This window comes from Columba livia, chromosome 7 (assembly GCF_036013475.1).
Source record: "Columba livia isolate bColLiv1 breed racing homer chromosome 7, bColLiv1.pat.W.v2, whole genome shotgun sequence".
Taxonomy (NCBI): Eukaryota; Metazoa; Chordata; class Aves; order Columbiformes; family Columbidae; genus Columba; species Columba livia.
This window is the reverse complement of record NC_088608.1, coordinates 1,245,842-1,260,563: the sequence shown is the minus strand read 5'-3', so window position 1 is coordinate 1,260,563 and position 14,722 is coordinate 1,245,842. Positions and strand designations below refer to the sequence as shown.

The 14,722-nt window shown below is 40.3% G+C and overlaps 1 protein-coding gene across 4 annotated transcripts in view; it reads left to right on the top strand.

The window, feature by feature from the left end:
- The window catches only part of GALNT13 (polypeptide N-acetylgalactosaminyltransferase 13), a 111,177-nt gene that overhangs the window by 75,506 nt on the left and 20,949 nt on the right, over nucleotides 1–14,722 (top strand). For all 4 annotated transcript variants that reach the window (XM_065070147.1, XM_065070144.1, XM_065070146.1 and 1 more), the window contains exons 9-10: nucleotides 3,678–3,858; nucleotides 13,648–13,787. In XM_065070147.1, coding sequence (XP_064926219.1) covers nucleotides 3,678–3,858; nucleotides 13,648–13,787 — 321 coding nt within the window. The remainder of the gene's footprint in view (nucleotides 1–3,677; nucleotides 3,859–13,647; nucleotides 13,788–14,722) is intronic.

Below are 14,722 nucleotides of genomic sequence, written 5' to 3'. Positions count from 1 at the left end.
ATCAAGTATGGCTGGATCAACAAAACACCAAGGCCTGTTAGTTTAAAAAATGTATCTGCTGTAAAACACATGCAGAAAATTGGTAGCAAAGAGCATGGAGGGGCTGGGGAGGCTCCTCCAGCCGCCGCCTGCAAACCTGCGGTTTTAATTTGCTGTTGAATTCTGTCAGCGTTTTTTTCCCAATCAGAGAATACCCTGACAACGTGATAGTGAGAAAGGAGCTCAAATAGCTTTGGAAAGGGGATTAAAAATAATCAGTTCATCAGGAAAAAAAAAAAAAAAAAAAGAACAAATTAAAAAAAAGGTTATTTGCTAGAATAATCCAAATAGGCCAAAGCAAGGCTGGAGAAAGGAAATGCCCACTCTACTCCAACAGGAATGAACTGCTGGGTATTCTCGGTTTTCCGGCAGCTGTAGAAGTGCAGAAGAGGGTGTGCAAACGTTTCCTAAGTGGTGTGGTTTATTCATGTGTTGTTCTCCACCTCTGAAATTTCTGTCTTTACTGTCATAGGAAGTCTTGTAGTAAATGAATAATGAGCAAGGACGTTTAATTCACTTGTAACTTCGTGTAGTATTCAATCCATGGAAATACTGATATGATAGCACATGTAAATTTCATGCCAGGTTATTTTCAGAAGTTCACCCTGACATTGACATTAATTTTGTGTGTTGGCGAGCGGAATTTGGGGTATATAAATCGCAATCACCTGGCAAGCAGATTGGAAATCTCTCTCTCTCTGCTTTTCGGTATTCCTTAGCTGTTTCACTATATTAACTAACTTTAGGAGCAGAGTTTGCTCAGAGATTGTACTCAAAATACATTTGTATGCTTACATTTAAAGCACACGTTTTTCCCTTCCTTTGGACTGCATTAATTTTTCTGTATGTCAGGATTCCTGAATTTCTATATGGAATCAAGATCTACCGGTCAATTTCATTATAGACATCTTTGGTATTACAGTTTTCAGGATTTCTTTCATTTTCCTCATTATGACTCGTGCATCACTGTATAGCAGCCAGCAAGCTTAACTCATTTAACGTAACTGTGTGTACGTGTTTGCTTGCTTGCTGACTGCACTAGTCTTTGGGGATTTTTTACCGTAGCTTTGATCTGTGCGTGTACACGAGATGTTTAATCTGACACCATCATCAATAAACACTCATGTACCAAAGGACCCCTTTATGTAAAGAAATATTTTCTGAAATGGCATAAATAGAATTATTAGCGTGTAAAGCATTTCCTTTTGGTGTTTCTGTAACCTGAAGAAGTTTATCCTGATATCCGATCTAAACCTCCAGCCACCCAAACACACGCAGACATCGGCAGAGCTACAAGAGTATTTTTACTGCTTGTTCTAAGATGAGGAGTCAAGCCCCAAAGTTGTTTCATTTTTATTTGCCTGCAAATTATTATTAGCCTTAAATATTTCTGAGATTTGCGGGAACTGGCATTGACTCAGTGTTCAAAAATAACAGAAAAGGAGAAAGCGCTGAGAGCGGGCTGCAGGGAGGTCAGACCGAGTTTGATGCGGTCGTTTTATGCAGTAATGGGAATGGTTTTAAAATGTCTTTGAAATCAAAGGTAGTTCTAAATAATTCATGCCTATATTGAAACAGGGATAATTTAGGTGGGCAAATGCAACCCTTTGTTTCAGAATCGGGGACAATTCTGGTGTTCAGCATAGTTGTGATGAGGAGTGATGACGTGTATTACTGTAGTGTGTCTGCTCTGTGCTGGGAACACAGCTCTGGAATCCCACAATCCCGAACCGTGATATGAGTCGTTTTCCCAGGGAATACTGAGGAATGCTGGCTTGCCTTTTTAATACTATTGAAAAGATAAAAACCCTTTTCTTGTGAACGGAGTTGCAGATTCATCTGCGTTCCTGTGACAACTGGAGGAGATATCAGATCGTACAAGCAGAGCCAAAAATGGGCTTAAAAAACTGTACAGGGATACAAATCTTTAAAACAATGCTGGCGTGGGAGGGATTTCTTGCTGAGTTGGTTGTCGGAGTGGGAGCACGAGCAACCTGGGGGAAATGCTGAGCTTTTGGTCAAAAAGCTCCTATAATTGCATGTGCTCGTTAGTGCCCTGGCCATAGTGAACCTGTGGCATCTATGGCAGTTTGGTGCACGTTCCCTTTTTGGCGCAGTCGCCCGTTCCTCAGCATCAGCAGCTCCAGGTCTCACCTGAACTGGTTGTCACTGAGCCACAAAGCACAAGATGTTAAACACAAGGATATCTTGATGTTGTCGTTGCTTATCCCAGCAGAGTATATCACTTAGCATGCTAATGAAATTATATAAAAGGGTTTGCCCTGATGAAGTAAGATCTGCATTAAGTTACTATGGTAACTTCTGCCTGTGTGGAGGAGCTCTAATTACAAGGCTGTACCAGCGTTCCTGCTTAAAACACCCAATGGTTCTTAAACTCTCTGTTTTATTACCAAGAGGTATTGTAAATGTCAGTCCTGCTGGCTGCTTAGGAGGAGACTAAAGGAAAGGGTGGGCTGAGCCTAAATCAGGAGCTGTGCAGTTGGTGAGTCCTTTCATGATGCCAAAAATGTCAGTGAAACTTAATGAGGAGTGAATCCTGAGGAATAAATATTGTCTGGCAGAACAGCAGAGCCGCGAACACTGCGGGCATCCCATGGAAATCCTCGCTGTGTGGCCCGTGTTGTGTCTCCAGTTCTGCAAACCCGGACCTTCAGCCTTTGGTTTGTTCCGTAGTTCTGTTCAGAGCCCAGAGAGATGGAACCTTGCAGAGCAGTGGTTAATACGCAAACTGATTCATATCAGACCAAAACACTAGTGATTTGACAGGAAAATAGGTTATTTCATTTATCAACAGGGTTTTATAGCCCAGAATTATTTTATTTTATATATATATATTTGTGCAGACGTCTTGAAGGCACCAAGATTACTCAGAGTACAGATTTTGTCTCCAGTAGCAGAAAGGGACAGTTTGCACCTAGAACTTCATCAAATTCTCTTCTTTGCCTGTAACTATTTTTGTTTTTTTGAGTTGATCATGATATTCACCAGCATAGGAACCAGAGAACATACATTTTGTGTCCGTGCTTCACCTCTGTGGTTTGTCATGTTCGTGGCTGTGTGATGTTCAGAGTACCTGTGCTTGCTGCTTTCTGTCGCTGTCTGTGATGCTCACCCAGATCTGCTGGACCTTTGCTCGGGGTGGGCATCAACATCGCTCTGCTTTCAAAAATAGAGACAGATATCTATTTATATATATGTATGAAAGTGAAAGTTCTGTTTCTTTACATATTTTGAAATAATAATAATAATAATAATAATTTAATATTAATAATTTAAAATCCTGGAAAAGTCAAATACACAGATGACATCCCTCCCCTAAGCTTAACCCACTACAGCCTGGCTCCTTCCTAAGGCCACGGCTGGTGTATATTTATGTTGTGAGGCCACAGAACCATGTGAACCATTCGCCCACGTTGCAGTTAAAGCGTTTCCACTGCTACCAAGAGTTGTGCCCCTGCTCTTTCCTTATAAACTTTTACTTTAAATTCCATGTTTGAATTGTGACCTGGGGGAAATAAATCAGGAGCGAGCCGCTCCCGGTCCCCCAGAGCATTGCTGTGAACTGGGTGTGTTTCCTAGTTGTCTGGCTCACCGTTCCGTGCGTGTTTGGGTTCCAGATCTGGCAGTGCGGCGGCTCCCTGGAGATCGTCACCTGCTCGCACGTGGGGCACGTGTTCCGCAAGGCCACGCCGTACACCTTCCCCGGGGGCACCGGCCACGTCATCAACAAGAACAACAGGAGGCTGGCCGAGGTCTGGATGGACGAGTTCAAGGACTTCTTCTATATCATATCCCCAGGTGAGAGATTATTTCCTGGTCGTGTGATGTTCTCTAAAGCTGTCTGGAAAAAGGGAAAGAGTAAATGTAAGGCACATGCGCGTAAGTGCCACAGGTCCACAGTGAAAGCTGCTGGCGTTTGTCACGACTAAACGGACACCATGTGCCACATCTGATGGACTTGCATGATGGGTTCCACATGTACTGGATTTAACAAAATGCAGAGGATAAACATACCATGAGTGAGAAACAACCGCGGTGAGAGCATCCTCTTAAATATGGAAATTGAACTTTGTGAGATAGGCAGGATGATGCCCTTTATAATTGGTAATTATATCTACCCAATTAAAGCTGAAAGAATGGGGCGTGTGACAGAAAATTCAGCTGACTGTTTCTAACATAATTGGTTTCTGTTCTTCTGCAAGAGGAAAGGAATAAATTGGAAAAAATAAATGTAATGCTGACAAATGAATGTCTAATATGTTGTAAAAGTGAATTCAAAACCCATGTAAGACGCAGTCAAGTTCAAACCATAAATATATCACATGGGCTTAGCTATTCCTTAATTCACTTCTCCCTTATTAAGTTCTTATTTTGTGCAGTCTCATAATAGCAAGTTCCCATTGCATTTTTGTTGAACGAAATGCATTTCTAATAATTTACCCTGAAAGCGTACATTTTCATCTGAGTGTGAGGCATGCAAATACTAACAACGTATATTCACCACGAAATGTATGTGGTGAATACTTTGCGCTCTCCGTGCTTTTATATTCTGCTTTGACAGCAGGTTTTTCTCAGCTGATGAGGAGTTAGTTGCTTTGAAGCATTGAGGTGAGCTGAAGCTCTAAAAGTACCATACTAAGGGCTATTTAAAATACAATACAATTTGAATGAGATATTAGCAAAGTGCATTTAGAGGTGATGAGAACAGTGATATATAATACATGGTAGAATAATTTCAGTTTTAAGAAGAGTGCCAGATGAAACTGCTGCTGGATACTTTTCTAAAATGTGTTAATATTTCAGTTAAGAAACACTTTCAAATTGGCCGTGTTGTGATTTTCTAATTCCTAAATGCAACATTTCCAAATCCTGGATGGGAACTATTTCTGTCTCGCTCTTTCTCTCTTCCATTGCTTTGCTTTTTGTTTTGGGGGCTTCTAAACAGGGATCCATATGGTTGTGGCAGGAGTCTCTATAAGCCTTGATTGTTTGTTCGTTTGGATTTTGTTACCTGTTTGGTTGGGTTTTGTTTGGTTTTTAATCCTTTGTTTCCAAATAATTTCTACTGAGCTATTCTGAGTTGCTGGAGTGAGGAATTTAGTACTGAGGAAAAGGTTAAGTTTGAATGTAGAACTTACTTGGTGTGGCCTTCTTCAGTCAAAGCGGTGGATGGGTGGATGGGTAGATGGATGGATGGGTAGATGGATGGATGGATTAGTGGATGGATGAGTAGACGGATGGATGCTCTCCAGGTTTGGAGGAGTGGTGAATACTGACCTGTCATCTTCTGGACTGGCCAGTATCTGCAGTTCAGCTGGGTAGAAAGTGCCCGAAATGGATGTTTGGAATCATGCAGATGCTTTTGATGCCCAAAGCCGTGGTGAAACTGTCTAGAAGGACACCTGCCGCATAGAGGCCAAATGAATGGGCGTTCTGAAGTTTCCTCATTAGCACTTGAGTCTGGTCCCCGTTGCGTTAGCTTCTGAAATCACTTTGAATAGTCAGTTTTGCGCCTCCCTTTACAATTTCCCAGGTTCCAGCGAGCAGTGGGTGAGGATTTTGTCAGCAATATTTTTTAACTTGGATGTCCAATATTAGGCTTTCTAGCCTGCGTTTCATCAGCCGGGTTCCGAGGTGAGCAGACATCCCTTCTCCCATTGAAAAGACCAATTCCTGCTGCAGGTCAATTTTAATTTAGGCTCCAGAGCACAGGTATAAATGTGAGACTGTCTTTAACAACCGTTTTTCAAGTCTGACATCCAGTGGGATGCACTTACTTTTACACCAGTGTGATACCAAGGTGGCTCTGAAAATGCCGTCTCCATCCAAAAAGAGGGAAGATAAAAAGACAGAGAGTCCTTCTGCAAACAAAGTGCAATTCGCTTCTGAAATGGGCACAGATCAGCAGAAATTTAGTGCTTCTGAATGTGGCCTCTTTTTTACGCGTGCGTATTTGCACAAAATTTTGATACGTAATTCAAATAGAGAACCTATGGACAAAATTTAATTGAAAAAGAAAGACGGCATTAGGTCAGTAATCAACTGTTGTCATCATCAACAGTGATGTTGGCAACACAAGATTTATATGAATCAAAACTTTAAATGTGTTGCTGTTTCAGGCACTGCAAAGCATTTCATTGTATGTCTCCTTTATATTTTCTCATATTTTTTTGAGTAATTTATCAATATGCTACATTGAGAGTTAAAATGTGATGGTGATGATGGTCCTCAGAATTAAAAAGCAAATGGAGGAGAAAGGTACTTAGAAGTTTTAGAAAATAAAGTTGGCAATAGCATTTTACTGAAAAAAGTCTTGATAAAAATGCATAGGAAGTAGTAGATTTTTTTTTTAATAGGTCATTTCTAAATGTCAGAAATAATTTCGCAGTATTATTAAGCTGGGTTTTTATCCTTTTGTCTGGCATGCTTTTCTCTTGGTTTATTAATCTGAAAAGTACAGATCTGTAGATAATTCTGTTAGAGAACAAAGAAAGTTGCGTTTTAGTAATTAGGTCTCTGAAGCTCTTATCTATCAGCGAACACTCGTCTCTCCCGTTCTCCTCCGGGACCTGATTCATTTGCTTTCTTAGACGATGTCCTAGGAGAAGGAGGAACCAATGGCTCTTCACGGTGGCGCCGTGTTAAATATATTTCTTGGCATAATTAGGGTGCACGCCTAGTAATTATATTTCAAGGTAAAAGTCTGGATCAAACAAGTTGTAAATTGCTTTCTTGATGCTGTCTGCTTGTAAAAATCCACCACTGACGAAGAGCCCACCTGACATTTTTTGTGGTCTTAGACATATTTGAAATTGCTGCCTTCCCTTTTCTTCATAGAAGCTGTGTGTGCATAAGAGAAAAAGTCGGTAATTTTGGTTACCCTTGAATTGGGCCGTTCTGTATCTGTTTCTTGCCTGGTTGTGACACGTGCTCTGATGAGTTAGGAACCAGAATTTCGAATGTATCTAACCTATATTAAAAAAAGGAAACCCGTACAGATTAAATACTCTGCAGAACATTTGGAGTTGAAAAATAGGCTTAATTTGCCGCATAGTGAGAAGAGGAGGAACAATTCTTGTAGAAAAAATACTCTATTTGTAGAGTATTTCACTGGCATGTGGGGCAAGGATGCAGTTTTGTTTTCGCTGTGTGTTTTGGAGTGAAGAGCGGCTGAAGCTTGGATGGGTTTGAAAACCTGAGCAAGATCACAAAGTATAATTGTCATAAGGAATACTTCCCATTTGTTTCAGTAGAAATATTGCATTTGACAGGGAGTTTAGAGTTTTTCTTGGCAGGAGCCTGAGAGTCTGCAGCGTGATCACAGCCATCAGAGCCAAAGAATTCAGGAGCGTTTCGAAAAGTCTCAGAAATACTGGGTACGCTTCAAATTGAATTAATTCCCTTTCTTAGGAAAAAATAATAAGGAAACTTGATTCTGAAAAGCGGAGGAGCTGCTGCGTGTCACCTGTGTTCTGATGTTCGTGGCTCCGAAGCCCATCTTGTTTCTGACAAGGTTGAAATGGTGCTGGGTGACAGAGCTGGGAGAGGAGACTTTCCTCCCAAATTGGTACAAATCCTCGCCCTTTCCTGTCTGCAGGAAATGGTCTTTCCTGACTCCTTGGGCATGCAAAGCACCCAAAATCAGTGCTTTCCGACCTCATCCCAGTGAGGCAAAACGTGCCAAGCTACGAAGCCAGGTGCTGCGTATTCCTTTATTTAAATTCTCTCTCCTTTGCTCTGTATTGGTCTTTTATCAGCATCTCTAATTAAAACAAACTCACAGCTTAATATTAACTAGTCTCAGTTAGTGTACTTAGCAACCAGCTTTCTGTTCTTTTCACCGTTAGCCATTGAATTCTCAGTGTAATTGATGTAAATCAACAGGGCAGGATCACAGCCCAGGTAGTTCTTTGCTGCTAAACCAACACCTTTGTCTCTCACATGCAAGTTATTTATTGTTTAATTATTTCCAACCCCTGTAAGCACATACATGTTATATACCCGGATAGATTTGCATGTATGGACCTTCTCAGCCTGTTCCTGTCACCAGCACAATATTCCTGGCAGCTTTATTCACTTATTTTTCAAGTTGGTTCAGCATATCTCATCCCACTCAGCCCGTATATTCCTGAATGTCGGCAGTTATGTCAATTTATGCATTAAAATACCGTATCTAATCATTGAATGGAAATAATTACATGCTCCAAATAGACCTTGCATTTGCACAGTCAGCTGAAAAAGATAATGCACATAATAGTTCCGTTTCTCTGAACACTTAGTGCCTTGCAAAACCTCTTTATCGTCTTCATACTCAGTGACGATCCGGTTCTTACCTAGTTTATTAAAATAAGGCTAAAATGCAAAGTTACATTGTTTTCCAAGCGCTTTATTGAGCATTATTGAGAATTTAAATATAATACTTTATAGTTTTAATTTGGGATTATGATATAGATGCTTGTTTTTTACCGAGATTTACCCAGCAGATGATGCGCAATCCTCCTTTCAAGTGTAATTATATAATTAGGCTGATAATGAGCGTATCAATTTGGGAAGTAAGAGCTCTTGATAAACATTTTCACTCTTCCGCTACCTGTTTAGCGTTTTAGTGCTGGAGGGTTGTGAGAGCCACCAGTGCACTCCTGCCAAAGGAAGGTCACTTAATGGGGGGGGTGATCCCACGGTGACATCTGTGTGGCCACCCCGTCACCTGCAGGACGGCGGCATCGGAGCGCAGGAGAGCGGGCTTGAAAAGGAAAGTGGAAAGAATGAAAAGGAAAATGGGAAAATAGAAAGGACAAAATGGGAAAAATGAAAAAGGAAAAAGAAAAATGGAAAATTTTAAAAAGGAAAAAATAAAAAATCATTTAAAAAGGAAAATGGAAAAATTTTAAAAGGTGAAAAAGGAAAAAATGAAAAATAATTTAAAAAGAAAAATGGAAAAAAATTCAAGTAAAAATAGGAAGAATAAAAAAGAAAGAAAAAAAAGAAAAATGGAAAATTTTAAAACGTAAAAGAAAGGAAAACACAAAAATAATTTAAAAAGAAAAATGGAAAAAATTTTAAAATAAAAATAGGAAAAAATAAAAAAGAAAAAAGGAAAATTTTTAAATGTAAAAAAAAGGGAAACACAAAAATAATTTAAAAAGTGGAAAATTTTATAAAGTAAAAAAGGAAAACAAAACAAATGGAGCCTTATAAGAAGAAGAAGGGAAAAGAAGAAAAGAAAGGAAAATAAAAGGAAAAATGGAAGAAAATGGAAAAATATTTTGAAAGACAAAAAATGGAAGAAAATGAAAAAGCTTTACAAAGGAAAAAATGGAAGAAAATGTAAAAATATTTTTAAACCATTTTAAAACCATTTTCCTTACCTGTCAAAATTCTTCAAGTATTTCAGTAATTTTACTGCTGAACTTTCCCTCCTTGGTGCTGGGTATTTAAAGCAAAAGCTGGAAGTTTATTTTCAAGTCTGCCGTCTCTTGAAACCCTTCCTGAGGCGTGGACTGGAGAAACACCTTCGTGCAGGATGAGTTGTATCCGTAGGAATGTTCCCATTGATAGCTATTTCACTGAAACTGATATTGTTTTATTTATTGCCTGGAGAAAACTGGCAGTGTAAAAGTTTAATTCGCCTCTGCCTTTCTCTCTAAAATACGTGTGTTTAAATATCACACATCACAGGTGTGTTTATAGGGTAAAGAAACATTTAAAGTCTTAATCTTTTGCCATAGAATAAGCTTTAAAAGCGCGACACGCAGCCATGCAATGCTTTATTTGTGGAAGTATTGGCAATATTGACCCCTTGACTGGAATGAGGAGATTTTTTATGTTAGGAATTGTAAGCATATTTTCTCCAGGCATTTATAGCTGATGTTTCGCTCAGAGTCTTCACTCCATACCGTATATTATGAAACCACTACCTGTATTTATCTTAAGATAAAGGTGGGTGGGGAGGATTATATTTATCTTAAAATAAGGTGGGTGGTGAGGGTAATTTTTCAAGTTAGCACGTTTTTTGTTTGTCTTGCTTTTTAACGAGTTACACGTATTTTTTGGCGATATAAATGAGACATGGATGGGGGCAGCAAGTCCCCACTCACTGTGACACCGATTTTCAAAACCTTATCCTTACATAAAGAAGATTCTTTTCACTTATGCAATTTCTGCTTTGTTGCAGGTGAATTTTATGTTCATGTTTATCATCATGAATTAATATCTGCTTTGCCTGCTTTGAAACTGTGCCCTCGTACGCCAGTTTGCAGGAAATGCCCATTAAAAACATGCAGGTGTAATGCAATGCTGCAACCATTTAATTGGTTCTGCTGGAAACACATCTGCTGCTGCTCAAACCATCTGCTGCTGGCCTGGGATATCTCTATTATCATCCATTCTTTTGCACGCTGCGCTTTCTCCAGCTTCTTGTGATGTTTCATTTATTTCCTGCGCCCAAGGACACCTTACTTGCGTTTTCTTATTTAAGCGCAAGCAGATGGATTAGTCATTAAGTATTTTTATGTTTCCTCCGAGTCCCATCGATTATTTAGCGAGCAGTGGCAATAAATAGGTATTGACTGATAGTAACTTGGGTTTAAACGCAGCAGAAGGGAACGTGAAGGTTTGCTGGAGATCCATACGAATGAGTGAAGACAAAGCGGGGTGTGTGTGCTGGTGTCGCCATGTGAAGGTGAATAAATGCTACCGAGTTCCTGCAAAAGGAGGAAAATATAAAATAGAGGAGCTTTGGGAAAGGGGGGACACGGTGGCCGCTGTCTCTGCATCTCTGGTGGGATCCCGAGTCCTGAAGAGCCTTGAGATGAACCTGCCCCAGGGAGGGTAACGTGCCCAACCCACCAGAGACTCCCCGTCTCTATGGCTGAGTTTTATTAAGGGGTAAAACTAGAGGTTATTTTGCTCTAGTTTGTTTAATTGCAGAAAACTCAGGTGTGAAGTCCAGTTGGGTTGAGTGGAAAAAGGTTTGTTGTTTTCTATTCCAGCAGTTGCAGGGTTGAACTGAGTGTGAAAATAGAAATCCCTGGAAGAGCTGTAAAGCAAAACAGAAGCAGGGTGTTTAGTGAATCCACAGGGTGTTTTCATTGAGAGACAGTATTTCTGATTTGGATTGTAACTGGAATGTCCAAGTGTGAGCGTGTGGTGGGGAAGGCCGTGTTGTTCGCTCTAACAGTGTAAATATCCTTTTTCCTCATGTTCAGCTTCATCAGATCCCCACAGAACGAAGCACTACAAACCCCAAATACTGCTGTTCTACTGATGCTTTCAGTGCCTTCCCATGAGGAAGATTAGCTTAATTATAGATAAGGGTTGAGTAGCACAAATAATAGCGGTGTGTGCATCTCTTTATCCGGAGGAGGCTGCAATCACAGACCCCCACTCCCCCTGTCCCGTAAAAGCTTGCTCATAAAACATAATTTTTTTGTTGTTTAACAAAGTCGCTTTTCTGAAAACAAAGCTGTTTCCAGCGCAGTCCTGTGGAGCACACGTTGCACAGACAGCTTTCCAAGGCGGGCAGGTGTTTTGGTCTTCCAGTTTCGGGACGTACATAGGACAGATTCTCTGCAACAAAACTCATGTTCGTGCCCGGCCAGGTCCAGAGGTTCTGCTCCACGTGTCGGTCTCCTTTGGTCCTTTCGTGGTGAATACAGAGAGTCACAAAGCGACGGAACAGCCAGAGGGTGCGACTGGATGAAAGCAGAGGGTGTTTTAGGTGGTGTGAGTTAAACTAGTGACTGCATGAGTTGCACTTAGAGAAAAATTGCCATTTGAAAAAGCAAAATCTTAAATAACAGCCTCTGCTAGAGGATGGCACCACCTGGATTTAACCTGGGTTTGACTTCGCTTTTCCACCATCCCCTACATTATTATGATGTAATTTATCTATGCAGGCTACGGTTGAAGGGTTTATTTGAATACTTCTGTGTACTGAGGTTTAAAATTTCATGCTTTCCTGGTGCCTGAGTAAATGTCACTTAATTTCTTGGCACCAGCGAAGCACATTTGGTTTCTGAGGAGTTTGATCTGATCCGGAGCTGATGGAGCATCCATCGCCCCAGCATTGGGATCAGGCTGGAGAGCTGCCCAGGAGCACCTGCCTTGACTTTAGCCCATAGCAATCATTTGGAGAGTATCCTGTATTTTAGTTAATTATCTAGAATTACATCATATCCTACAATTCCACAATGGTACATAAACCTAATTTATTAAAGACGTAACCAGTCTTGGAAATATGGAGAAGAGTAGTTATCCAAAATTTTTGTTCATATAATGAATAGTTTTACTGCTGTTGTGTACTGAATTTCTCTAAAAACTGATACCGTCTTGTGCTTTAGAGCATGGTTTCCTAGCAAAATATGCCAATATCCTTGGAGTTTCACCTCTATGACGATTTCAAAATAAGATCCCATAAATAATGGAAAGCCGAAGCTGGTGGAAACGCAGCATGGATTTCAGATACAAGTCTGGAGTGTGTCTCAGGCTATTCCAGCCGAGTGCTGGCAGTTACTGCTGCTTTGCCTACCGTTGTTTCTTTGGACAACAGCTCTCAGCTAAAATTAAATTAGGCTACAGAGAGTATTTGACATGCTTTTTGGTTTACTGGTTATGTTCTTAGTAACCCAGGTTGGCCAGGCACCTTAAGACTGGCCTGTGTTCCATTCCGTGATGCAGAACCACGGCTGTGTGTTGGTGTTGAAAGGGATGTTGCAGGTTATTGATTCAATATTATTTTAAACTCACAAAGTCACATGCACTCCTGCAAAAGTCGGCTTGATAAGCAGGTAGAATATGGAAATGGTATTTGCCTGTTATACTTCTTTTTTTTAATAGTTAAGAAGTTCAATAGATGATTTTCTTTCTTTCTTTGGCACTAATATGGCGTGTCTGATATAGCATCAACACATAACAAAATTGCTCAAATAGCTATTGTAAGTTTTGAAAGCACCATATATTGTTTTAATTTAAATAAGAACACACTGTATAGGGAGGATTTCCAACTGATTTCTCCTCTCCTGGATTATTATTCTGGGTTTTTTTGTGGCCTGTATTTGTTTCTACAACTGCCTGAAAGGAGCTTGGAGCCAGGGGGGTCGGGCTCTGCTCCCCAGGAACAAGCGCCAGGAGCAGAGGAAACGGCCTCAAGTTGCACCAGGGGAGGTTGAGGTTGGATCTGGGGAACAATTTCTTCCCCAAAGGGCTGTGGGGCATTGGAACAGGCTGCCCAGGGCAGTGGAAAACATGGTTTGTAACATTGTGAACAGATATGGTTTTCCTTTCTTTAATATTTTGGAATGTGAAGAAAGCAAAGAGTTCGGTGGTCCTGCCTTTCCAAATTGATAAATTATCTGAAAAGAAAAAATATAATTTTCCAAGCATTTCAGTTTGCTGAATTAATTATTTAATGCTTTAGAGATCTACAGTGTGGCAGCTGCACATGTATTCACGTCTTGCTGTACCATAATTCCAGCAAATGGCTATTGATAAAAAGGCAATGGTGACAACTGGAGAAGGAGCCGTGATTTATGCTTTGCAGCTTTACAGAAGCGGTGCTTTGATCATCTGTTCTCGTCACCATTCCAGGTGTCGTTAAGGTGGATTACGGCGATGTATCCGTCAGAAAAGCGCTGAGGGAGAACCTGAAGTGTAAACCCTTCTCGTGGTACCTGGAGAACATCTACCCTGACTCCCAGATTCCACGGCGCTACTACTCGCTGGGTGAGGTACGAACCGTTCCCTTTGCTAGATTAAAGCAATAAGCAAATGATGCAGATGGAGGCACCGCTGAGAAGTTGAAGTGGTTTTGGAGAAAGGAGTCAAGTGCTTGTGTGCCACCTTTGGATCTTATTTATCCTTTATTTTGAGCAGGTGATGCTTTCTCCAAATCTTGAGTAAGGGGGCATTTCTATTCTGAATGTCTGTGTTCACCATTACAAATTATCTTTTAAATTGAGTGGCATATTGGCAAAGTGAGGTTTGTGACTAATACTTTGAGATTATTACATACCATGCAGTAGTTGGAGGAGACTTTCTATCGCCACCTGTCACTTATATGTACAATAGAAAAACCTTTTTATTTTCCTTTTTTAGAAATGTGTTTGTTCGTGGCCGCCGTGTTTTCCACATTCCTAAGAATGCGGTGATTCCAGTGCCACCAAGAACTGAAGTCTCATTAAAATTCAGATAATTCACTGTTAAAATATTCTATTGAGTTGTACCTATGCCGACTTTTAAAAGCTCTTGAATGGCTTGATTTAAAGATTGCTACAGCTAGAATAGCGATCAAACGAGCAAATGGCTTTTTTACATCCAGGGAAGTAATTTACTATTGAAACTTGCGATTGTAGTGAAAAATAAAGGCCACAGTAGGGTTTCTAGTTTAACTATGACAAAATAAAGTGAAACATGGTTTTACAGCAAGGAAAGAACTCATCTAACAAGTGTCAAATAATAAGGTTTTGTACGGTATTGTCAGACTCGAAAACAAAAGTATGAGATAGTAATATAATAGTTATTAAAACACCTTCTTTTTACCAACACAGCCTCAGTTTCTATGGAAACAGCAGTTCAGGCAGGATCACTGAATTAAAACTCAGACTTGACTATTACAGCTGCCAGTTGAGAGGTAAAGTGGGTTTTTAGACGTGAAGCTCAGGTA